Source organism: Miscanthus floridulus, chromosome 10 (genome assembly GCF_019320115.1).
Source record: "Miscanthus floridulus cultivar M001 chromosome 10, ASM1932011v1, whole genome shotgun sequence".
Taxonomy (NCBI): Eukaryota; Viridiplantae; Streptophyta; class Magnoliopsida; order Poales; family Poaceae; genus Miscanthus; species Miscanthus floridulus.
Window position 1 is genome coordinate 1,758,484 of NC_089589.1, and position 24,498 is coordinate 1,782,981.

Consider the following 24,498-nt stretch of genomic DNA (forward strand, 5'->3'; position numbering starts at 1 on the left):
TTATGCTCTGCGGCCTTGCTGTGTGCTTGGTAGCGTTGCTTGGCCTGCCGGTTCGGAATATAATAATGTGCTGAAGTGAACAGCAAGCAGGGGGGCGCATGTGCTGGGTAGCATTGCTTCGCCTGCCGGTTCGGAATATAATAATCTGCCGAAGTGAACCGCAAGCGCCTAGCTTTTATACACTAGACAGTGTATAACTAAACTTTTGTACTAAAAACACATGGATTGTACGATAAAATAGTAATACTGTAAAATTAAATACCAACGTTAAAGTGACATTTAATCCAAAAGGCAAAGTTCGTGAAATTAACACAGAGCGCGGCGTCGCAGACTCACCAACCCTACTGATTTATCTCAACTTTGATATTTTTTATGCCTACAGGCTACAGCAAATGAAACCATACACCAGCGTAAAGTACCAAGAAAAATAGAGCCTTGAGAGACCCGCTTGTGATTGTGAGACACTGAGATTGCATACAGACAGACGTGCAGACTACTTGTGCATGATAGTCTGACTTCCAAGAGAAGTAGCGGCGGTAGCTGTAACTCTGCATACATAAAAGTAAAGGGATAATGAGTTAATAACGTTGCTTGTTCAAAAATGGCTTGCAAAATCTCAATGTTATATGTATACGCACATCAGTAGGGCTCACAGAGTTGCAAAGACATGTCCCATTAAGTAACAACGTTTGACCATGCATGATAACAATTCATGAACAAACAAAAAAATTCAGAAGATCGATCAAACTATCATTTCAGTCTTGTCTAATCTATACTATAAGTAATCAGTACCAATTTTTTTGGGTATAAATAGCAGCAGCCTAGTTTGAAGAGGACAAACTCAAGTCATGCACAGTACCATAAACAGACTTATGAAAACTATGGGTATCTATGAAACAGTGCACTTCGACATCACCTGAATCGGATTGACTGCTTCAAAAATCACTGTGAGTGCTGGTCACCTAATGCCAATGCCGTACAAGAGATGCAGCATGAGACAAAGAAGAGAAGAACCTGCATAGAACAGACATTGAAATCAGAATGCCAGTAACTATTTTCATCCTCCCCAGTGAATTTCTAGGTTGTACATTTTTTTTGAAACATATCATTTTATACAGAAGATTGCAAAAAAACGATCGCAACCTATTTATGATGTGGGCTGTAAAGGTATCCCTAGTGATTTAACATTCCAAAATATCCTCATCAGCAGTCAAGTACCCATCATATATAATAGATCAGTTCTAAATTGCTCTTAGGTGCCGCCATGCAAATCAGAGATTTGTAAAGAGCTAAACTACGACCACTTATGACCCGTAAGCTAATCATATACATATCATATATTAATCAAAGTATCAGTGCGTTCTCATGATTGCAACCAAATCATTTTTTCTTTAACAACTGCAAGATAGTGTTACGTTCATTATCAGGTAGCAAGCTAGTAACCACAAGGCATGAAAATAGATGAATCACCTTTGCTAGTGATGAGATGGAGTTGTCGGCGTACTTGTATTAGGTCCAGACTCTGGATCTGGCATAAAATTATTTAGTATCTGCACTTATACAATGGACTTAATTCTACAAACAAACTAAGCGCATGAGAAGAGATGAATCACCTTTGCTATGGCTGAGATGGAGTCGTTGGCGAACTTGTATCAGCTCCAAACACTGGAGGTGGCATAAAATTATTTAGTATGTGTATTTGTACAGTGGACTTAATTCTACAAGTAAACAAAGCTCATTCTGAATAAACATAGATATATTTATCCGGACAATACTTGCAGAATGGATCATCAATACAAGTTTAACTAAACCAAAATAAATTATCTTGATAACTTGTTGCAATTTATTACTGAACCAAGGGATAACACAAACTACTTATGGTATACAAAGGATTGGAAAACACTGATTCAGGTCTAAAAAGGGTTTAAAAAAATATTCTATTCAGCTCTAAACTGATTCGAATTTTGATGGAATTTCTTAATATTGATTTGTGGACCTCATGGTGGGCTAGAGATGTTAAGGATAGTAAACTACAGAGGCAGTAAGGTACCAACATGGGTGAAAGATCTTAGTTTGTTTCAGCAATACTTGACTGAGCTCCATCTAGTTGGTTGTACAATGTGTGAGGAATTTCCTGATTTTTCCCATTTCAGGGCTCTTCAGGTTCTTCACTTGATTAGGCTGTATAAGTTGCAGCCCTCGTGTCAACTACTTCTATTTCATTATTAGGAATTTTAGAACACATAGCCATGGTCAAAGCTAACTTAAACAGGAGCATGTGGGAGCAAGGTAACTACACCATAATCAATGTTGTTGTCGCATGTCTAAAAAATTTCTCCAACCCAGATTTGGTGCTACAAAAATATGAAACTGCAGATATCTTTAATCAAGTCTGCTACACATTCAAGTCTGTAGATATCTTTTATTTGCAAGGTACTGATTCAGGTCAGATTAAATAATGACTGTGTTCAGGTAAAAGGAATGAACAATTGACTGATTTGATTTGAGGAAAAAGTTCAGATAAGGTATTTGTGGTGAGCTCTGTGGACTGATGTTTTAGTCCTTTCTCTTTGACGAAGGTAGCATGTCTGCAATAATACACATGTCAAAGTTGTCGGCAATGGAATGCAATAATGAATAACAAATTCTCAAGCATGGATATTCCCTACTCGACTTCCCTTCTTCCACCTGGATTTTCTCGCTAAGAGACCTCTAGAGATGAAGTTTGAATGGGTAAGTATAGACTATAGACTTCAGTATTCATTTGTGCTGGATAGCCAAACAGCCAAGAAGCATGGCAAATAGCCAGCTCGTGATGCATGGCAAATAGCCAAGAAGAAATTGGAAGAATGGTGACCTACTGCCAGCTAAAAGCTCTGTTAGATCACTAAAAAAACAGTAAGTCGCTACAAGTGTGCAGCTGCTAGCTTTGGGTGCTGATGTCCAATAATAGCTCAAATATTTTCACGTTTCCTAATAAACTATGTCATAGAACAGTCTATATCATCCATGAAATCAGATCAAGCTACAACAAACTTTTATTTTGAGATGAGTCTTGAATCAAACTGAAATCGGTATCCTCCTATCTTTTACCAAATTGCCGGTTATCTCAAGTACTAAATTACAACATATATCTTTAAAAACTATCAGCAATTAGCTATTTAATTTAATAAAAAGTGTCAGTTTAGCTTTTCAAGGAACTAACTAATAGGGGGGCTTCCTATTCAGATATGAGGGAGGGAAAAACGACGAAAACTCACCTTGGGCCTAGAGGGTGTTGCCCGGCACGGGAGATGTCAGTGGTGTCGCAACTCGCAAATCGAAGCCAGGGCCTGTAGGGGCACCACGGCCCAGGACACGCAGTCGATGGCGGCGGCACGAGGACTGTCGGGGACCGGTGGGTGATGAGCAGCTGTAGATCGAGCCAGTGCCAGAGTGGAGCGCACGGCCCTTGCGGCGTCGAGGCGGCAGAGCGGAGGCGCAGGGTCGCAGGCGTCGCGTCCTGTAGTGGCACGTCCAGCGGCAGCGGCGTGTGCTGGTCCAGGCTGAGGAACGGAGGTGCTGCGTCGCGGCGGCGGTAGGTTGGCGAGGTCGTCCGGCGTCATGCAGGTTGGCTAGGAGCCCAGAAGGCAGAAAACTCACCTTGGTCGGCGCCTTCGCCGGTGCCGCGGCCTTGTCCTCCGCTACCGCTGTCACCGCTGCAGCGGCGGCGTCCTTAAATCCGGCCTACGATGTGTCCTCGGCGGGGGCAGCGAGATCCCCGCGATCACTGGCAGCGGCAGGTACCCTTCGACGACTGCCTTGGCGACGACATACTCCTCCCCTTCGATCCCATTCTCCGCGCAAGTGGTGCCCTCGCAGCCAGCGTCCTCCATTGTGGTGCCTAGATCTGGAGGCCCGCTACCAGCACGTCCTGGCCATCCAACCTCCAGCGGATCTAAACGCAAATTGCTTGCATTAGGGTTTGGGTTCTCAGTTTTCGCACAGCAGGAAGGGAATGGATGGGGTGGGCTGGGCATACCTGGTGGGTGCACGTCGCCGGCGAAGTGCCCGACAAAGTCCTGGGCAGCATCGTTCTCCTCTCGCTGGCCGGGTGGAAAAACGTCGGATGGTCAATGTTAGCACGGGTGGCAGGGGTTCAGATGTCGGCGGGCGGCGCTGGGGAGGAAGGAGCGCATGGGGAAGGAAGGATTGTGGGGAGGAGATGGATCGCACGAGGGAAGAAAGGATCGTGCGGGGGAAGGTGCGTCGGGTGCGTGATTGACGGCACGGAGAGGAATGAGCACGCGGGGAAGGAAGGATCGTGGGGAGGAGAGGGATCGCACGATGGCGCGGGGGATGGAGCGCCGGGTGCGTGATTGACAATGCGGAGAGGGGTTGCATGGGGGAAGTCGCGGTGGCGGGAGGGAAGTCGCGGTCGCAGGGGGTGAAGCGCTCGAGCGAGCGAGGCATCACACGCCGGGTCGACGATTCCTTTACAAATGTTTTAGTTATAGAGACTAGGAAGTGTGCTCGTGCGTTGCTATGGGACAACTAAACTTTTGCACTAAAAACACATGGATCATATGATAAAATAACAATACTGTGAAATTAAATACCGACGTTAAAGTGACATTTAATCCAAAAAGCAAAGTTCGTGAAATTAACACAGTCACGGAGAGCGCGGCGTCACAGGCTCACCAACTCTATTGTATAAACCTTTCCTTGAGTTGCAACAGGAATAAACAATACCCTGATAATTTGAGCATGAACGTGTTGTATTGTTACAAAAAATGATAATGCGAGCGTGATGTTAGGAATGTCAATATTACAAATTGAATTTTGTGCATGGCTAAAATTCTCATTGATGGTTTGCAATCATCAAGGTATGCATTTATAGTATCGTAAATTTGTGCATACGTATATAAAAGTTCATATCACCATAACAAGACTACTACTCCTCCTCAACCTTTTAGAGCTAACCATCTCTTTGAATTCAGTTTGCTTCATACGGGACTGGTATACCAAGGCCACCCTTTTTTATATTTTAGGTAATAACATGTCTTCAACTATTTGCCCCAAGTATTGAATTATGATCTAGTTTAGTATGCCTTTGACGCTTTGAAACATTATTCTATTAGTATCTGCAATTAGTAACTCGATGAGATGTAGGCAATTATTTAATTCAATACAAAAGACATGTAATGAACAAACTATAATTCTAGCATACTATAATGGGACCATCATACAAGAAGTCACAGATCTTGAAATTGCAACAAAGCTACTCACCCTTTCTAGTACACAAGTAGTTACAGGAGACAAGCAAAATTTCAATGCAATTCAGATTTTAGAACTCGTTGTATAGAGAAGGGATAGACAGTGTAGTCAAGCAAGACGCATCTCTTTCTAGTTCTAGAATAGGAGATGATCCCTGCAGACGGCTTCCTAAGCTGCCATGGCCCCTGTGCACAGTCGAGCCATTTACGGAGCCTGCGAGGCGGCCAGGCGCAGCCTCTGCACGTGGAGCGGTAGAGGAGGATGAACAGGAGGCGGACGGGGGCGGAGGGCATGAGTGGGGATGCAGCCAGGAGCGTGGGATCGCACGCAAGTAGACCGACGACCCGACATTGGATTGTCGTACCAAAGCGGTGTTAAAAATTTCAAAATATGCATGCACGCCAAGCATCCCTGTACACTTGCTTATGCTTCGACTATTGATGTTATTGATCTAGTAGAGAAATGACCTTTCATCCGCTTCGATTTTGGGCTTTAGTCTCGGTATTTTTTGCGTCCGGTAGTAAAGGAAGAATTAGTCCCGGTTGGAGCTACCAACAGGGACTAAAGGTTCCTGTCCTGGCACGCTTTCGCAGCAGGCCACCTTTAGTCCCGGTTGGTAACACCAACCGGGACTAAAGGGTGACCTTTTAGTCCCGGTTGGTGTCACCAACTCGGATTAAAGGTCTCCCACCCAGGACTAAAGGTACCCCACAGATCAATTCAAAAGGAGAGTGTCCAGGGCCTGTCACATGTGGTGTACAGCTGAATTGGTAAGTAGTTTATGCGCGAGGAAAGAGGTCCTGGGTTCAAATCTCACACATCGCAAGAAAGGTCTCCCTACAATTTCGTCTATTTTTCCTCTGAGGATGGACCTTTAGTCCCAGTTATGTGACCGGGACTAAAGGCAGTTGGGAAACCGGGACTAAAGCCAGTTCCCAACCGGGACTACAACTCATTTCTCTACTAGTGGCAGTAGCGATCATAATCAATACTATTTGGCACTACATGAAAAGGTGAATTTATAAATGTGTCTGGGTGCACCGCATAGTGCAAATTACATATGCAAAGAAAAGGGCTTTTCACTCAGGTAGTGCATAGAATATAACATTGCATACAAATAATGCAATTGCAGTGTTCTGCATGGGAAATTACACAGAATAAAGATGGAATGTGAAACATAGCTGTACAGATCTGCCACTGCAGTGTACTGATGAACACATAAAACAGTATCCAAAAGGAATTACCTCACGAAGTTCTGAGCTGTGTACTTGTTTAAAGCATTTCGTTGATGGACAGTGTCTCCATGAGACTCCTAAAACGCTGGGGCATTTCATGAAAAAACTTGACCTGCAGGGGGTAAGACGGCCCCCGGGCAATGCCTAGAAGAGAAGATCTCTCACGCAGATCAAGAAAACCCCCAAACCTCTGCCCCTGCACCCTTACACGGGACCGTTCACCACGTGAGTTGGTTCGGAACCACCGTGCTTTGAGTGAGTCGGACGAGGGGGTTTTTTTACCCAGGCCACGTAAATCCGCTCCCACTGGGAGTCGAACCCGGGTCACTGGGGTGCCATCCGGCCGCTCTAGCCATTCGGCCAAGAGTCCGTTGGCAAAACGCTGGGGCATTTCATGGCTACCAAAAAACAGTAAACTATAAAGACCATGACTCGATAGCAACATTTACAGTACGTTGCCACAGGTAACAGCCTAATAATCAGTAATATTTTCAAGGACCAAAGGTGCAAGTGGGGGAGCACATAACACATTTGGATCAATCAGAACCACAGTTAGAAGATGCAGCTTAATTAGAACAGTAGAAAACACAATGCATCTTTACCTTGGTTGGATGCATGTTCAGGTCGATGTCCTTGTTCTATCATCATGCGCACATCTGTGGATTTATAAGCATGCACAGCCTCAAACTAGAAAACTGCAGACAAGCAACAATATCAGCAATGGAGGCTGCAGCTTGTTTCTGACGTCAGAAATTACAACATTACCTCCTCTGGATAAAAATCCAGGTGTTTAGCCTAATTGAGCATCATCGATGTGGACCTCGGACTGGCCTGGACGACCGCAGTGCAATGGCGGAATCTGAGCATCAACATGACCACCAATCAAGGAGGTCCACATTGATGATCGTCCTCGAAGTCCTCCTGAAACGGCGCAGCATCTGACGAAACTGAAGCTGATAGAAAAAATAGTTTCAGCTACCTGCTAGGATAATTAAAGATGACGCAAGGGAGTCAAGTTCTGATGTTGGTACCTTTGATGATCACCAAATAAATTGTACTGGACTCTCTCCTTTACTGGGTCAGAGCCAATCTTTTTCGCAAAAAGAAAACAAATTGTAGGCGTAATACATATAGTTAGAGGCTGATGAGTTAAATCACTGATGTAGTAAATACAGAACAATCGGAAGCATTGCTCAAGATCACTATTTCTCAGGTTCAAGATTGATCATCTGGACGCGAGTATATAGCAACATCATTTCAAGATTTCTGCTACATGGTTCTGGCTGCATGATTGCAGTGGCACTGACAATATTAAATCAGTTTACAATATAAAAACATTGAGACCAAGCATCATATGGATAGCGGGAGCATATGGATTTGAACACCATACTGCAAGCGATGAACACTTCCATCAGACATAACCAGTGCAGCAGAGTGATTACATCCTCTCACCAAATTTCATAGCCTATTTGATATCTTGATTCAGAGGTATAGTCTACACATCAAAAATACCACTTCTTCCCACTTACCTACACAAAACTCAGTAGCAATATTGCCAGTTTTATTGTTCCGTCATATCCAGCCTACTCTCTATTGCAAATATGACAAGATATAGGCCTTCAGACCTTCAGATTTACTGAACATCAATAATACAATAAAGATATGGCATTTTTAAATCCATATGAGGCCCCAAAAGGGAAAACAAGAAAAATATATGTAGTTTCTTACTTGCTCCGAAATATTTGGCGCAAATACACCATGATGTCCAATGGTACACCTGTCTGAACCATATTTCTCCAAGATAATGTTGCAATTGAGCAAAGCTTTCTGAACAGTCTAAAAATAAAAATTGTAAGAGCTGAAAGGCTCATGATTTCAGTACTTTGCCACAAGGGCAATCAACCAAATGAATTGGTAATGTCTAAATTTGGCATGGAAAAAGTAAAGGAGAAGAAATCATAAAGAAAGTGTGCAATATTTTTATTGAACACAACCTTATTATGCTGTTTGATGAAATCTTGATCCAGGTTTTAGTGGAGAGCAACACTATTATTTCTGAGAACATCTTGATCCAGGTATTAGTGGAGAACATATACACATATGCAACATAGATTGTTAAAAGTGAAGGCATACCTCGAGAAGATGAATTGATGATAGGCCTCTGAACCCATCTACATCTTCTATTCACAAAAGACGATGATGAAACATGCATGATAGATCACATATAGAATTAACCATCGAATTCTAGCTATCAGGCACCAGGTAAAACTACCATGCTTGCATGCAAATCACAGATATCTGAAATCAACTACAAGGCAACCAGCAAAAACAACTTTGTATTTTTCTAGACATAGCACATGCATTCTTTTCCTACCAGTAAGCAGGATTTTTTCTTTCAGTGAAGGGATGAGAAATAAAGTTCCATTGTCATGAACTGGCATTATCAATGCATCGTGTATCAAATATTTTTAATAAGAGGAACAACCCTTTGTGCCACATGGACTAAGAGTACATATATTTATATGGGTATACTATTTATGTTTAGATAGATACATAGAACTGTTCTGCAAAGCACACCGATGTAGGGAGGATGAGGAGCACAAGGGCTAGAACATTAAGAGGAAGGCAGATCAAAGCACACAGAATCACAGGTGCGGATCCAGTAAAGGACATAGGGCGTCCACATGTACTTCTGATATCTTTGAAGGGATACATGTATACAGTTGTAATTAGATCAGATCAGAATACAAATATAGCCAGGGTTTGGGTGCTCGTCTCCGACGAAGGGCCCGACGAAGACCTGAGCACCTGGCGTGCGGCGGCGTGAGCGTGACGAAGCAGGGGCAGGACGCCGGCGTCAGCAGGGAGAATGGGGAGGCAGCCGGGAAGGGCAAGGAGGAGGCGTGGTGGTCCGGTGGCGTCGGCGGTCGTGGGTCGTGGCTGTGGGGGTAGTTCGGGCGGCTCGCCATGGCGGCAGCCAAAACCTGGAAGAGGAGACAGGACGCGGGATGGGGCGGTTGCGTGGAGCTACGTGCACATCCTACGCAGGGCCCACATGCAGGCAGGCAGGCCGACGACGCAAAATTTGGTCGCAAGAAGAGATTGTCCACCTTTTACTCTTTTTATTAGTTGTGAGGGATAAAAGTATAAGCATGTGATGTTTTGCTTTGGTCTGCGCGACATTCATTTTGGTGATTTTTTTATTTTTAACACTTTTTTTATACTATTTTCAAACCTAACACCTCTTAACTTATTTTTTTAAAACTAACACTTTTGGCCACGCCATGCATGGCGGCACGGCAAAACCGCACTGCCACGCCATGCATGGCGGCGCGGCAAGCCTGCCACGTGGCAGTCAGCCGAGCGCCGACTCGCTAACATGGTGCAACTTAGAAAAATTATATCTCTTTCATATGATCTTGGATGAAGATGATCTTTATATGCAAATTGTAGCTCCCGACGAGATCTACAACTTTCCAGTATTTAGTTTTTTCTTTTGAGGTCGTTAAGATGCTAAACAAATAATATAAAATTTCAGCATCGTATTAATCACGTACAAGCACTTGTCGCCTTGAAAAAATCGTATCTTTCTTGTATAGTGCCAAATCAAGATACTCTCTATAAGAAAGTTGTACCTCTCGACGAGATCTACAACTTTCTAATTTTGAGTTTTTGCATTTAAGGTCATTAAAATGCTCAAAACATATAATATAAAGTACACGATTAATATGATGCTAAAATTTTATATATTTTTTTGAGCATGTTAACGACCTCAAATGCAAAAACTCAAAACTATAAAGTTGTAGATCTCATCGAGGGCTACAACTTTTGTATAGAAAGTATCTCCATTGGGCACCATATAAGAACGATACGATTTTTCTAAGGCGACAAGCGCATGTATGCGATTAATACGATGCTGAAACTTTATATTATTTTTTTGAGCATCTTAACGACCTCAAATGAAAAACCTAAATACTAGAAAGTTGTAGATCTCCTCGAGAGCTACAATTTTTATATAAAGATCATCTTAATCCAAGATCATATGAAAAAGATACATTTTTTCTAAGTTACACCACGTCAGTGAGTCAGCGCTCGACTGACTGCCACGTGGCAGGCTTGCCGCGCCGCCATGTATGGCGCGGTAGTGCAGTTTTGCCACGCCGCCATGCATGGCGTGGTCAAAAGTGTTAGCTTTTAAAAAAAAAGAAGTTAAGAGGTGTTAGGTTTGAAAATAGTATTAAAGAATGTTAAAAATAAAAAATCCATTTTGGAATAGTTTCATCAAAATTATAGAAAAATATTAATATTTATAACACCAATTTTTTTTTACAAATTTTGTCAAACTCCAAAGGATTAGACTTGGTACTACGCTAAAATTATATTCTTTTTTGGGTGTCATTGGTTGGTTGTATATGCCCCTGACCAGGCTGATGGGATACAAGTTTCTGCTGTTTGGCTGCCTGTACTGCCTTCTAGTCCTGGCTCGCGGGAATGCAAAAGGGGACTCTCAGCCTTGCTCCACAGATACTTAGATTTTGGACATTTCTGGCGAGCCAGGCTCGCTGGATGCAGACATTTACCCAGTTAATGATGTTATTAGTGTAGGGTTACTGGATTAGTACATATCAAATGATATTAATGCATTTTAAAGAACTTTAAGAGTATACTTATACCAATAAAAATCATGCTCATAGCCTTGTATTATTTTTATCTCATGCAACATATTTTCATATAGGTAACCAAACAACATTTTTTTAGCCAGGCTAAGTAAATAGGATGCAGTAACACCCAAGGGATTGTAACTCATCTATTTTGGCCTTTCACTTAACTCTTATCCTGGCCTAAGAAAATCCATTTTAAAGGAGGGAATGGCTCTGGTGCCTCTCTTATAGAAAAATTGCAAGCATCTTAAATTAAGTGTAAGAAAAATGGCACCTCGCATGGGCCATTATGTGATTTTGTTGTTTGAATGACAACATGACCATTTAGACTAACAATGTTTTCTAGGATACAAGGTTTAGTTCAATGGATGCAAGGTTGGCTTAGACTTAGGCAACGAGGAGAACAGGGTGATCAATACCTCAAGCAAGACATATTGAGGACCTACAAGACATGTTAGAGGTCCAAGACACAAGTTAGAACAAGCCCGGACACGAAGACACGAAGAAATGGAGAAGATAGAAGCTGCAACAACACCACAGGATTTATACTGTGCTAGTCTGGCCAGGCCACCGCAGAAAGCGGTCAAGGGCAAAATTGATTCTGCAGTGAAGTTCACCTCACCAGAAAAGTCCGGTGTACTTAGAAGATCACCACCGGAGAAAGCGTGGGGTCTCAGGAGGTTCTTCGGAGAGAAAACAGAGAGCTCGGAGAGGCCCCGGAATAGTCTGGTGCTCCGCACCAGAGAAAAGGCTTCTCTAGTGGTTCTCAGGCAGAGAACCTGAGAGCACAGCTGGAAACTTCTGATGCTCACCGAACAAAAGGCTTCAATGGTCGGTTGATCCAACGGCTATATTCAAATAGCTAGTCGACGTGGCAGTCACCAGAAAACTCTGGTGGGGTCACCGGAATTTCTGGTGCCTCTGCAGAAAGCTGCAGACTTGCCCAATGGCAACATTTGGAGTTGGGGCTATGTATACCCCCCTTGGCTGGCTCATTTGTCATGGTTGGAGTGTGCTGAAGTTTTAGGAGTGTAGAGACACTCTCCCAAATGCTCTAGCCTGTGAGGTGATTAGTAATAGTGTTTTGCGAAGTGCGTAGGCTAGTTAAACCATCATATATGCGCTTGCTCTAGGTTTAGACCAGTGTTTAGTGAGGTTTGCATACCTCATATCCATTGGTGCTCCACATTGCTTGTACACACTAGGGACTTGTAATCTTGCAAGACCCTCCGGGTTGTGGAGTGGCCGTCGAGCGTGTACGAAAGGGAACATGTGTCCCACGACATCTTGTCCGGAAACACGATAGTGAAGACGGCGGGGAGCGGTTCAGAAGAAGGCCTAGCCCTCCCAAGCGCAGCATGTACCCTAGTTGGAACTTATCCTCCCCACCCCCATCCCCTTTCTTCAGGTGTTTCCTTCCCGCATACGTATGTTGCTAGGGGGTGGTGTATTGTTGCGTTCTTGACTTCTTGTGCACTGAATGTTGTGGCTATGCATCTGCATGCCTTATGTAGAGGCTGTGTAGGGGTAAGTGATGGGTACCTTTACTTTGCCTGCCGGTTTGGAGTATAGTGAAAAATTTGCAATTTGGCCCTTTTCAAAACCCTTTTTCACAAATAGGGTCCTGAGGAAACCATTTCTAGGAATGGACCCAAAGCTCGGTATCATAAGACAAAACGCCGAGGTCTGTCACTCGGCTCCATGTTAGACTACGGCGATACCTGCCACGTGGGATCCAATGTAAAGAGGGCCCTTCGGACCTCGACATGACTCCAGTTAACGCCGAACCTTAGACCTCGACGTGGCCCTACTGAATGCCAAGGTCTAGATACATAACCCGAATGTCGGCCCTCTTATCATTGACTACCAATTTCTATTCAGTGTGCCATGCAGTGCCTACACATGATAGCTAGATGGCTTGGCTGTCGAGCACAAGATGTGGTACTACTAATTAGGATTCCTGAGTCAACTTTTCCTAGATCGGGGGTACGGGGAGTCGTGCTACTATGGCACCATCATCTAGAGCTCGGACCTTCACCACCGATGAGGAAGAACAACTCAGGTAGAGGAAGTGGTGGTGCTTCACAGTTAACTAGAGAAACTGGTGGTGCACAGCCTGCTTCACAGTCAGGCAGAATAAGTGCATGTGCCTCACGGTCAGCTACAGGTACAACTTCAAAGAGGAAGTCATGCCCTTCATCTACTACTCCAAGTACCAAAAGACATTGCTCTCAGTTATCCGTTGAATGCAATGTAAGATTATTTGCTTATTCCACCACTTCCTTTAGCTGTCTGTAATATATTGTTTTCAGTTATCTATTACAATTGTCTTCCAAGATGGACAAAAAGCTTTAAAGTCATCAGGAAGAGTGAAGACAACACTAAAGGAAGGGGCTTAATCTAAAGTCACACTAGAGGCCACTGTACTAGGGATGTTAGGAAAACATTGTAAAGCAAGCCTCAAAGTTTCAAGTGCATCTATATCCAAGGTTGTTGTCTCAGCTGCTGCAGGACCACCCAAGAAGAATTATCCAAGGGAAGGAAGAGCATGTGCAGCTGATCAGAAGGGAGCAACTACTTCTACCTTACTGTTGAAAGGCCCAAATCCTTGAGCCTAATGTGTGTCTGTGTGTTGCACTTGATGGCATATGCTATATCGAACTTCATGTGTGTGTGTAACTTGAACTGATGTACTGAACTTCATGTGTGTGTATGTGTGTAACTTGAACTGCTGTAGTGAACTTCATGTCATCTTTTATGTTCTGTTTCTATGTGTATTGGCAACTGTTGTATTGAGCCGCAGTCATTTGTTATGTTCTGTCATGTGTGCATCTGTTGAACTTGATGTCAATTGTTAACAACTATGTGTTATGTGACATGTTCTGTCATTGCAGACACCATCAATACTTTGACAAAGCTCATTGGTTACACGTATAACATCATGCAACTCATACATTTCACAGAAACATTAGGATATGATAATGGATTGTAACATGAACAATAACATGGTCCTGAGCATTATGCTCCTGCATTAAGCTAATAGACTAACCATAATAATCCTAACATGGATCCTACTAACATCAACTACAACAAGATCAATGACACCAAGGCTAACACCACACTACATGTAACCACGTTCAGTTACATGGTCCAAGGCCTCCAGCAAGCAGCCACTAATCCTACACACACAATTAGAGGACCAAACAAGAACTTCCACTCCTCCAATATCCCAATCCCCACCTCTAACTCAACTCGAGACTAAGCTACCAACAGAAAATCAGCTTGCACAGTGGCCAGATCTCTCTTGGATCCAACAAACATGGCCTCACTGTCTTCATTGTGCCTAACAACACCTTCGAGCTCAAGCTACAGTCTTTCATTCTCCCTTTTTTTCTTCTTCCAAAAGTCTTCCATTCTCCCTTCTTGCATCTTCCAACATCTGTTCAGCTACTCCAGTTGCACGCTTCTAGTACTTCACTGCATCTCGCAAATCAAGAAGCTGCTGTTTGGCGGATCCACCCATCTATAGAAGTCACAACCACCATCCTATGCAACACACCAATAACCACTAAATAAGAGACACATTGAACTAGTGATGCATCTACAAACTTGGAATAGATGACGACAACAACTTACACGAGCCCATGCACACTTCAGATACCACATTCCTAGGTTCAAATCACTCCACGATATGAACCCAGCAGCTTTTGCACTGCATCTGCATAACACTGCTAGGGTGTACTCCAGTGGGCCTTCACGATAAGGGATGGGTGAGGATGAATTGCCATGGCGACCCCAAGAAGCTTGCCTTCCAAAACTCCTACTAGATCTGCTTGAGGTGGCCATTTCCACAAGCGATGGCGGTGGCGAAGGACTCCCAGGTGATGGGTGACTATGGATGCAGCAGCGGGAGAGGGATCGACATCAGGAAGGGCTGCACCACCGCCGGCAGAGATGACGGCGGTGAACGAACGATGAAGTTCACGGTGGCTAAGGTTCGGGGGAGGGGGATTGAGAGGGAGAGGAGGAGCTGAGTGGGCTGGCCTTCTTTTTTTTTTGCCCGCACAGCATCCTATGTGGCGGTCAACGCTATCACGGCGGGGTCAAAACCAGGTCCAGGTCGGCAGAAAAAGCCTCACCCGTGCTCAGGTGCCAAAAGTGAACGGTTTTGAATGTTGGGGTCGCTGCATCAGGCGGTTTTATAGTTGGGGGGTCAAAATTAGACGAACATGATAGTTAAGGGGCCAAAAGCGGACTTAATCTCAAGATGTTAAATTTGTTATATCAAATAATTATATATAGTACTATTGTTTTATAAAATATAGTGCTTAAAATAAATTGTTAATATTGATATGAAGCATTTTTGTCAAATTGTATAAAGTTATTTAAGATAACAACTTAAAATTTTATTATCATGGTGTATTAATATAACGTAAAGTGAATTTATCAGTGTCATTGTTATATAGTTCGTCAAGAAATATTTTTCACTTGACAAGCTATTAGAATAAACATTTATCCTAATATAGACATGTTACTTGGTTTACATGGTGGTACATAGTATTATGCCTACTTTTAACTTAACAGTGATAGAGTGTATAATTTAGAAATATATATAGCGTGCTTTATGGTTATTGAGTTAGTTTTTGTAATAGTTTAATGCATTTACATGTAGAATTGAGAGATATTTTTATTTATTTTATATAACAACTGAAATGAATAATTTAGTTACAAAATTTTATAATTTTTTATAACAGAAAATGTAGGTAATCTATAAAAAATATTAGGGTGTTACTTTAAATTATCTTTCATAATGTTAGAGTTGTATAATTTAGATACAAAATTAGGGGTTATTTGCAAGTATTTTTCATAATGGCACAGGTGGATAATTTAGATGCTAATTTTGGGGGTTATTTTTTAATTATCTTTTCTAATGGTAAAAGTGGGTAATTTAGATGCAAGATTAGGGGGTTACTTTATTACATATCTTATAATGAGGAGGTGGGTAATTTTTATAAGTCAGAACATATCTAATGGTTATTATTGATGATGGTGATTAGAGTATATCAAATCAAAGGCTAGATATTTTCTGATTATTGCGAGAATTTTTAAGACTTATATTTTTTTTCTTACGGCGCCTGGTGAGAATTAATATGGAGCCTCTAATTAGTAGTAGTAAGAACATCGTGAAACCTCCATAGGAGCCTCTAATTAGTAATAATAAGATAAGGTTAGAGTTTTTTTTTTAGAAACAAGTCGTGTTTATTCTGCGGGAGACAAGGAATTGGTAGCTTTTTAAAGCCCTTAGTAAAAGCCGGTAATTCCAGCATAATACAAAGGGTGTATTTAGGATTGCTTAGAATCAGATTCTAGGTGAAAATAATCGAGAATCCCACCCTATCGGTCTTGACTCTTTTTAGATTGTTTAGGAATCGGACAAGGAAAAGAATCGAACTTGGGGCCTATTTAGAACCGCTTATCTAAGAATCGGTTTTAATCTGATCATAATTTTCTGATAAGCTGTGACCTAAAGAATTTAGTGTCTAGGTGTTTGACGGTCTTGATTATTTCTCATAGATTCTCCGCCCTTAGCGTAAAATGACATGTATACCCTGAGGACGATGAGAGCTTATTTTTATTGACTGAGTACTAGCTCAAGTCATGGTAACATTTTTTTTTTGTTAAATAAAAAGTTTGTTGTATGACCAAAGAAGTAATTGTATCGGCATTTTAACAGTATCGCATCACATCTTCTTGAGATCGAATTGACTGTATGGAAAAAAAAACAATTGTGGTCCTCAACTGTTGTCAGCTACGCTAGCGCCGTCCCTATTCGAGTCTTCGTCCACGGAATCACCGCCGTTGCAGGGAATCGCCGCCCATCTGCTCTAGCTCGGTCCACCTCGTGCGAGCGGGTGGGGCCGTGGGGGCGCACCGCGAGCGGGCGGGCTAGCGGCGCAGCATTGTGAGTCTTCATCCGCGGAATCACCGCTGCTTCGGAGAATTGTAGCCCGTCTGCTCCAGCTCGAGCGAGCAAGTGGGGCCACACCGCGAGCGGGCAGCGAGCGGCGGTGCAGTGTCGTGCGGCCTTGGCGGTGCGGACGCTGGCGGCCCTGGGCAAGTGAGCAGGGGAGGCGGCGCCGCGCTGAAGACCCGAGAGGAGGGGTGGACGGAGGAGCCATATTACGGCATTCTTTTCCGAGGCAGGCAAAAATAGTTTTCCCAAGCGGGCAAACCGTCCGCCAACATGTAAAGGTCTGCATTAATCGGCATTTACAGAGTCGGCAATAATGCCCGTCTGTGAAAATGAATCAGGAAAAACAAAAAAGAAAGAAAAAACCCATGGACAAGCCCACCGAGCCCATCCACGCGCCGCCACCCACCTGGATCCGGCAGTCGGGGACGCGCCCGCCTTGGATCTGCCGTTGTGGGACGCGCCGTGTACGACACATGCCGCCCCACGACCTCCGTCAGCCCGAAGACCTCGCCTGCCCCGTCCAGCGGCATCGCACCGCCCCAAGACTGCCGCCAGGCCGAGATCCGCGCGCACAGCAAGGATCCAGTCGCCCGCCGTCGGATCCGGCTTCCCACCGCCATATCCGCCTTCTCCCGCCGCATCCGCCGCATCTGGAGGTGGAGGGGGAGTGGGCCACCGCCGCCGCTAGCGCAGCCACCCGTGCTAGGGGAGTGGCCCAGCGCCGCCGGATCCGGCCGTCCGTCGCCGCATGCCCCCTCTCCCGCCGCATCCGCCGCATTTAGAGGTGGTGGAGGGGGAGCAGGCCACCGCCGCCGCGAGGGCAGCCATTCACGCCGAGGGAGCGACCCACCACCACCGCAAGCGCTGGTTTGCCGCCACCAGGAGGGTCCACCGAGAGAGAGAGAGAGAGAGAGAGAGAGAGAGAGAGAGAGAGCTAAGAGAGAGAGTTGAGAGAGGAGAGAGGCCGCCGCATCTAAGAGAGGAGAGAGAGTCGGCCGCATCTGAGAGACTCTCAAACCCTAACTCATGCTTATATAGGTGAACATAAGTAACGGGCCTGCTGGGCCTCGAGCCTTTTTATAGAGGTCGACCTCAAAGGTCCGCCTCCGTGAATCGATTTTAGGAAACCGCCTCCGTGGACAATTTTCGACCACCTGCGTAAATTAAATGTCCGACTCCGTAAATCAATTTTGCGAGACGGGCAATTGTAGACGGTTGCATTTTATGACCGTCTACGTTAATGTTTGGGTAGTGTCTCACAAAATCATTTTTATAGTATTGGGGCGATGGACGAAAAAAAGCTCACGGTGGAGGAAACACGAGTGGAAGGCTGCGGTACTGAAAACGCCGGATGCAGTACAAGTTCCATTCTTTTCCGTTCAATTCCTAATCTATCTAAACATAATCAAGACCGTTTGGATGGGATACACCCTTGTACTGCATCCGGCGTTTCTAGGAAAAAAAACTCCGGGTAAATTACACCAAAATATTTCATCTTCCCGTCTTTTCTAAAAATATATTTCTATGGGCCGATCGTTTCGAAAACAATTTTAGAGACTGTTTTAGATAGAGCTGTCTCTTCTAAAAAAAAGAGGTGTGCATGGAGATGTTTGAGATAGAGTTTGACTATGACCTGTTTCTTTTACTCTTCTTACAACACAAACCTTGGCCGAACTTTATAATGCAAGGTCACGTCCAACCATAGTGGTGAGGTTTTAGAGGTGTTTTTGCCTATCTATCTACAGTCTTCATCTTGGCCAGCAGCGCCCGGGTGATCTCGACGCACAGCCCGGCGTTCCTGACGGCGAAGTCGTCGTACTCGGGCGAGAACACCACCTGCTCGGCGTGCTCCACCACCGTGTCCATGGCGCGCTCCCTGAGCGCCGCGCTGGAGCTCAGCTCCGCGACCTCGAGCGTGCGCAGCACGTTGGAGGCGTCCACGGCCGCCGCCAGCCGCGCCTCGCAGGCCCGCCGCAGGAACGGCACGTCGTACTTGTCGGCCGCCACGAGGAGCGCGTGCAGCTGCCGCTCCTCCGGGACCGGGAGGCCGCCGCCGCTGCCGCCGCCGCCGTCCTCGTCCAGCGCGCCGGTGTAGAGGAAGGCGAGGAAGAGGGCGAGCTCGTCGTGGGTCAGCTCCGGGAGGGAGATGGTGTCGCCGGCGGGGGCCTTGCAGCGCTCGTCGGCGGCCAGCATGTGGCGGAACACCTCCGACCTCGCGGCCTGCGTGTAGTACGTGTATCAGATCAGACGTGAGATTATTAATTATCTTTTTTTAGCAGATTATTATTAATTATCTGATGGGCTGGCTGGGCTTCGTTTGAAATGCATGCAGGGGATGAAGGCCCACTTGTTCGCCAACCAGTAGGCATATTCCTGTCTAAAAAGCCCACTCACTTACCAGGATGGCTTTGTGGGCCGGGATTGGGGGCCCAGTGCCCGGTTTAACGACGATGTCGGTGTGGACTCCCTCCTTCCACGCCATCGCCAGGCCCTGCGCGAGGAAGGCAGCTCTCTGGTGGGCCTCCTCCTCCCTGCCTCTCATCTCCTTCACCTTCCCCCATGCGTCTCTCATCCCCTGCGTTGGTTGGTTGCTTCAGAAAACGAACTGAATTCTGTTTGGCAAAAAATCACCTCTGATAGATTTCGGTGTCATCTTGTTGCCTACTACTACATTACACTTTGACCATGGATTGTAAGGCAGAAATCATTTCCTTAATTACATTTACATGTTAGTAGTCTTGGTATTATTCAGGCTTTCATATTGGATTTTCTACAAATACGGAATGGCAGGGGTCAGAGAAAGAGTGGAACGTCTCTACTGAAAAGGCACCAAAGTTGAACATACTGAGAATGAGCGAGAAGTCGAGAATCAAGGAAAATACACTCTGCACTGCATTTCTGAGATTTTTGCTGCAAAGCAAAACCTCAGGGAGTTCTGAACTGTATGTTCTAATAACACTGGTATATGCAGCAAACGTCGTCCTGAGATTGTGACATGCAGCTGACTAGAAACCAAACAACACTGGTATATGCTAGCAAACCAAAGGTGAATGAACTAGCACGTTCTATTTCAACAAAAAAAAAAACAGTGTTGGTTTAGAAAATTCAGATGTCTAATTATAGCAGTATGAAAAATCGATCAGGATATATAAGTAACATGTAAACATGTGCTCAATCAGAAATAGCTAAGGAACAGATCAGTGAGTGTGGAATTTGTACCTTGGTTGGGCTGTTAGTTTTGACAGACCCTCTGGACTTGAGCACAGAGCCATGGGCGCCCTCTTCTTGCTGCTGCTCATCATCCTTGTTCAGAAATCCGATGATGGCCTTGGCGCCCTCGTGGCAGGGAGCACAGATGGAGTTCCTCGGAAGCCTGTACACAGCCGCCATGGGGCTGCAGATGCAGCAGTCCATGCTTCCGCTACCGCCGCCGCCGCCTCGCCTTGCTCTCCTTCTTCTTCGTCCTCCTCCTCCCTCTGCTTCTGGTGCTCTGCAATGGTGCTAACAGCAAGCTGTTCGCCATGGCCTTGAGTTGGGCGAGGGTATAAAAACGAATGGGCGAAGAGAAGAGGGGCAGCCTGCAGGATGGTGTGCTGCGATTTCTTTTTCTAGAACTGGTACGCGGTGGTTGCTGACTGAGACAATCAGCAGAATTAAAATTCTCCTGGTTTCATAAATGTGCTGTGTGTAGCGCATGAATGTAGTCGGTGTGTGGTGGACACCTTTGTATGCCAAAGTAGTACATTGACTAAACTGACCTCGCCCGGGTATCTCTTCTCCTTTTTTTTTTCAATTCAGATGGAATGATTATATATGGTTTGTTTCAAAAAAAAGAATGATTATGTATGGAACGACAAAAGATTATTACTAGTACAACAACTAATCATCATGCAAAATGTGATCATTCCAGAAAGAAAGAAGGAATGAATGAATGTATGGTGCTTAATAAAGTACGAGCAGGCATTGTCTTTCTGGATGATTTCACTTTTAGTGCAAGCTTAGGTACAATTGTCCATTGTTGGGCAAGCTAAGCCAACTACTGTGTACCTAAAACAGGCTGTTCATGGACAGGACTGTAGAAACGTAGAGGGTACGTTGTACCAAAAGACTTTTTAAGACATACTTACTGCAGATGAAAATCTTGGTTGACTCCGAATAAAGTATTCACAGATAAGACTGAATACTTTCAGCCACTTTTTGGCTCTGTAACTTTTTAGCTATTTCTCTGTTGATGAAGTGGGAACTGAGATAAACATGACAAGCCAGAAGGAATGTGAAATCCAAAATATCAAATGAAAATGTTGTTGTGGCATATAAACTTAGCTGCTGGAAGGACAGTACGGTCTTTTCCTCTCATCAGGATGTCTATAATCAAGTAGACATGCCAGAATTAAATTGAAATAAAATGATTTGGATATATGATTGCATGATTATTATAAAATGAATGAAGAGAAGAATCATCACATCATGGACCAGCAGTAGGTTGCTTGAGAGGGACTTTGCAACCTAAACAAAAGAGAGTTAGAGACTTGGACTTTTGCTGGGGAAAAGGGAAATGAAAGGTGGATGTTGGAGAGAGGCTTGGAGGGTGGCACGGCTTAGCAAGCCTAATTAACGCTTCCATAACAAGGCTGTGTGTGTTAACCACTATCCTCCCACTCACCCGACATGTGGGGGCCCTCGCTCGGTCTCTTTCAAGTCATGCTGCGCATGCATGACAGAAGAATATATGGAACTGCAATGTACACGTACTGGTGTCATAGTAGGGAAAAGGGATGAGGTTGTTTTTTTTCCCTCAAAAGTAGTATGAAAGGGAATGAAAAAAAATGAACACGACTTTTAGTTTTTTTATAAAAGAAGGAAAAGAAAAGAAAGCTTGCATGCTTACTAATAATTAGTGTAATAATCACTGTCCCAGTAGGGAAAACATAAAGGGGGTAATGACCATGCAAGTAATGAAGCTGTAAAGGCAATTGGAGTGAGGACATCCGTTGATGCATCTAATAATTCAAATAATGACGATGAGGATTTGTTGGGTTGGTTGGTTACTGCATAATAGTCGTCGCCCGTAAGTTTTTTTTAGGGTAAACAGGCCCAGAGGAAGAACAGGAGTACAAGTTAAAACAAGAAAAGCAGGAAGCTAAGCTAGAGCTAGAGCTAGAGCTAGAGCTAAAGGAGAAATCAAGAAAAAAAGAAAGAAGTGAAGAAAATGAACAGGAAGGAAAAAAGGAACCAGGCTAAGCTAGATTTGCAATCCATTGATTGATGCTTGGAGCGTAACACCTCTTTCCTCGAAGTGATAGGAGCTCAAGCTCTGATCTGAAGAAGTTCTTGGAACTCTACAATGAAGGCTCTGTCTGCCTGAACACTAGATCATTTCTGGCTTTCCAAATTGTCCAACACATTAATGTAATTATCTCCATGAAGAATGGTACCTGGAGCTGATCTTTGAAGCTTTGGAGCATCTGGAATGGATCCAGAGAATTGTTGATCTGGATACCAATCAAGGCCCAACATTGAGAAGCAAAAGGGCAGTGAATAAACAGGTGGAACAGTGTTTCTTCAGTCATGTCTAAACAAAGGGGACAGTTGTAGTCTTCTAGGGTCATATTTTTCCTCCTTAGCAGCTCTCTTGTACTCAGTCTATCAGTTAGTAACATCCAAAAAAAAACTTTGTGTTTATTTTGACATGAACTTCTCCAATTCCATTTGAAGGCTGGGTGAATTTGAAGATGCCCACTAAGATGATTGTAAGCTCTGTTTACTGAAAAAACATTAGAGTTCTCTGGTGAGTCATTCAGGCTGATGTTTTGTAACTCTTCCTCCATGTGAAGCATCTGTGTATGTGCTTGCTGTGATAATGGCAGATGAAAGAGACTATGAATTGGAATTTGAGTTTTCCCTTTTTCAAAAGAGATCTGCTTCTTTTTCACAAAGGAAAACAGCTCTAGGTATTTATGCTCAGGAATGTCTGATCCCCAAAGATCTTCCTAAAAGAAACAAGATTTCCCATTGTTAACATTGACCTTTGCCATTCCCTTAAACTTTTCTAGCAATTTGAGCACATCTTTCCACCAAAAAGATCCCTGCCTTGAATTACCAGGTAATCTGTCATTACCGTAATATTTCTCCCACACCAATGAAACCCAGGGCACATCTTCCTTGTTGAAAAATCTATGCAGATGCTTAAGAAGAAGAGCCTCATTTTGTGTTTTGATGTTGAGCACCCCCAACCCTCATTCCTCCTTTGATCTACATACCATTGGCCATGCTGTTTTTGGCCTTTGCTTTGCATTTATTTCAGCACCTCTCCACAAACAAAGTTTTCTAAATTTATCAATCTGATCAATGACTATTTGTTGTAGTAGGAAAGTACTCATACAAAATGTTGGAAGGGCAGTAAATACTGAATTTACTATTGCAGTCTGCCTGCTTGGTTCAAGAAGGTTGAAGTTGCAGCCAATCTTCTTTCACATTTGTTAACTAGTGGGGTGAAGTCAATAATTTTAGGCTTGGTTAGGCTAAGAGGCAATCCAAGGTATGTGAATGGCAGCTTCCCTACCTGGCAGTTGAAAGTTCTTGCCAAATGATTCATCTTTTCTTCACTTGTGTTAATAGGGACCTTTTCATAATTTACTCTAAGGCTTGTTGATTCCCCAAAGGTGTGAAGCAGAGCCTTCAGAGTCCACAATTGTCTTCCACAGGCTTATAATCTCTATCTTTATTCCCTAATTCTCAATAATTATTCTCAACCTAATATTAAAGAGCTAGCGAAACATTTCTTTCAATCCGGTTTTTCCCCCTCTCAAACTTTGCGTCATTCATCCCGCTTTTTATTTCTCAAATTGACCTTGTGCTCGATCTGTATCATGTGACCTAGATTCATGATCCATGCTCAACGAGCTACAACAAATCATCTCCGGTGATGATATATGGCGATCTATCCCAAACAACCAAACTATCCTCACTCTCTTTGTATCCCGTATGTGACCTAATTCATAACACGTACTTATACGAGTTAGTAGAACAACTCACGTCCAACGACGATACGGATTCCGATTCCAAGCGTATTGAGCGTTCCGTGCAATGCACATGTATGTTTTGCTAGTTAGCTACAAACATACACAATGTAATTAGTGTCGTTGTTGTTTTCTTTTCCTTGAGTGACAGGGATATGATTGTTTGCATGATGCATGGACGCATCTCAACGCGGATGGCTCCCTTTGACCTACTGTCCTTAAATATATCGTGCTCCTATCCTTTCCACGGCTGCATATACATGGTTTTGTCCCCCCAAAAAAGGTTGCATATACACATGGAAACTGTTGACGCACGGACATTCGACGGATACGATCCCTCTCACGGTACCGTG

The 24,498-nt window shown here is 44.0% G+C and overlaps 1 protein-coding gene and 1 long non-coding RNA gene across 2 annotated transcripts; both read right to left on the reverse strand.

The window, feature by feature from the left end:
- Positions 1-284: 284 nt before the first annotated feature.
- LOC136487560 (uncharacterized) lies at positions 285-4,264 on the reverse strand. Its single transcript, XR_010767297.1, has 6 exons — positions 4,022-4,264; positions 3,261-3,937; positions 1,614-1,665; positions 1,471-1,528; positions 917-1,014; positions 285-548 (listed from the first exon to the last, which is right to left on the reverse strand). It is a non-coding gene; the product is annotated as an uncharacterized lncRNA (long non-coding RNA).
- Positions 4,265-18,614: 14,350 nt separating this feature from the next.
- On the reverse strand, positions 18,615-20,748 carry LOC136487672 (BTB/POZ domain-containing protein At1g01640-like). Its single transcript, XM_066484771.1, has 3 exons — positions 20,346-20,748; positions 19,525-19,701; positions 18,615-19,346 (listed from the first exon to the last, which is right to left on the reverse strand). Exons 1-3 carry the CDS (start codon positions 20,538-20,540, stop codon positions 18,858-18,860), a joined length of 861 nt encoding a protein of 286 aa, XP_066340868.1. The 5' UTR covers positions 20,541-20,748; the 3' UTR covers positions 18,615-18,857.
- Positions 20,749-24,498: the final 3,750 nt, after the last annotated feature.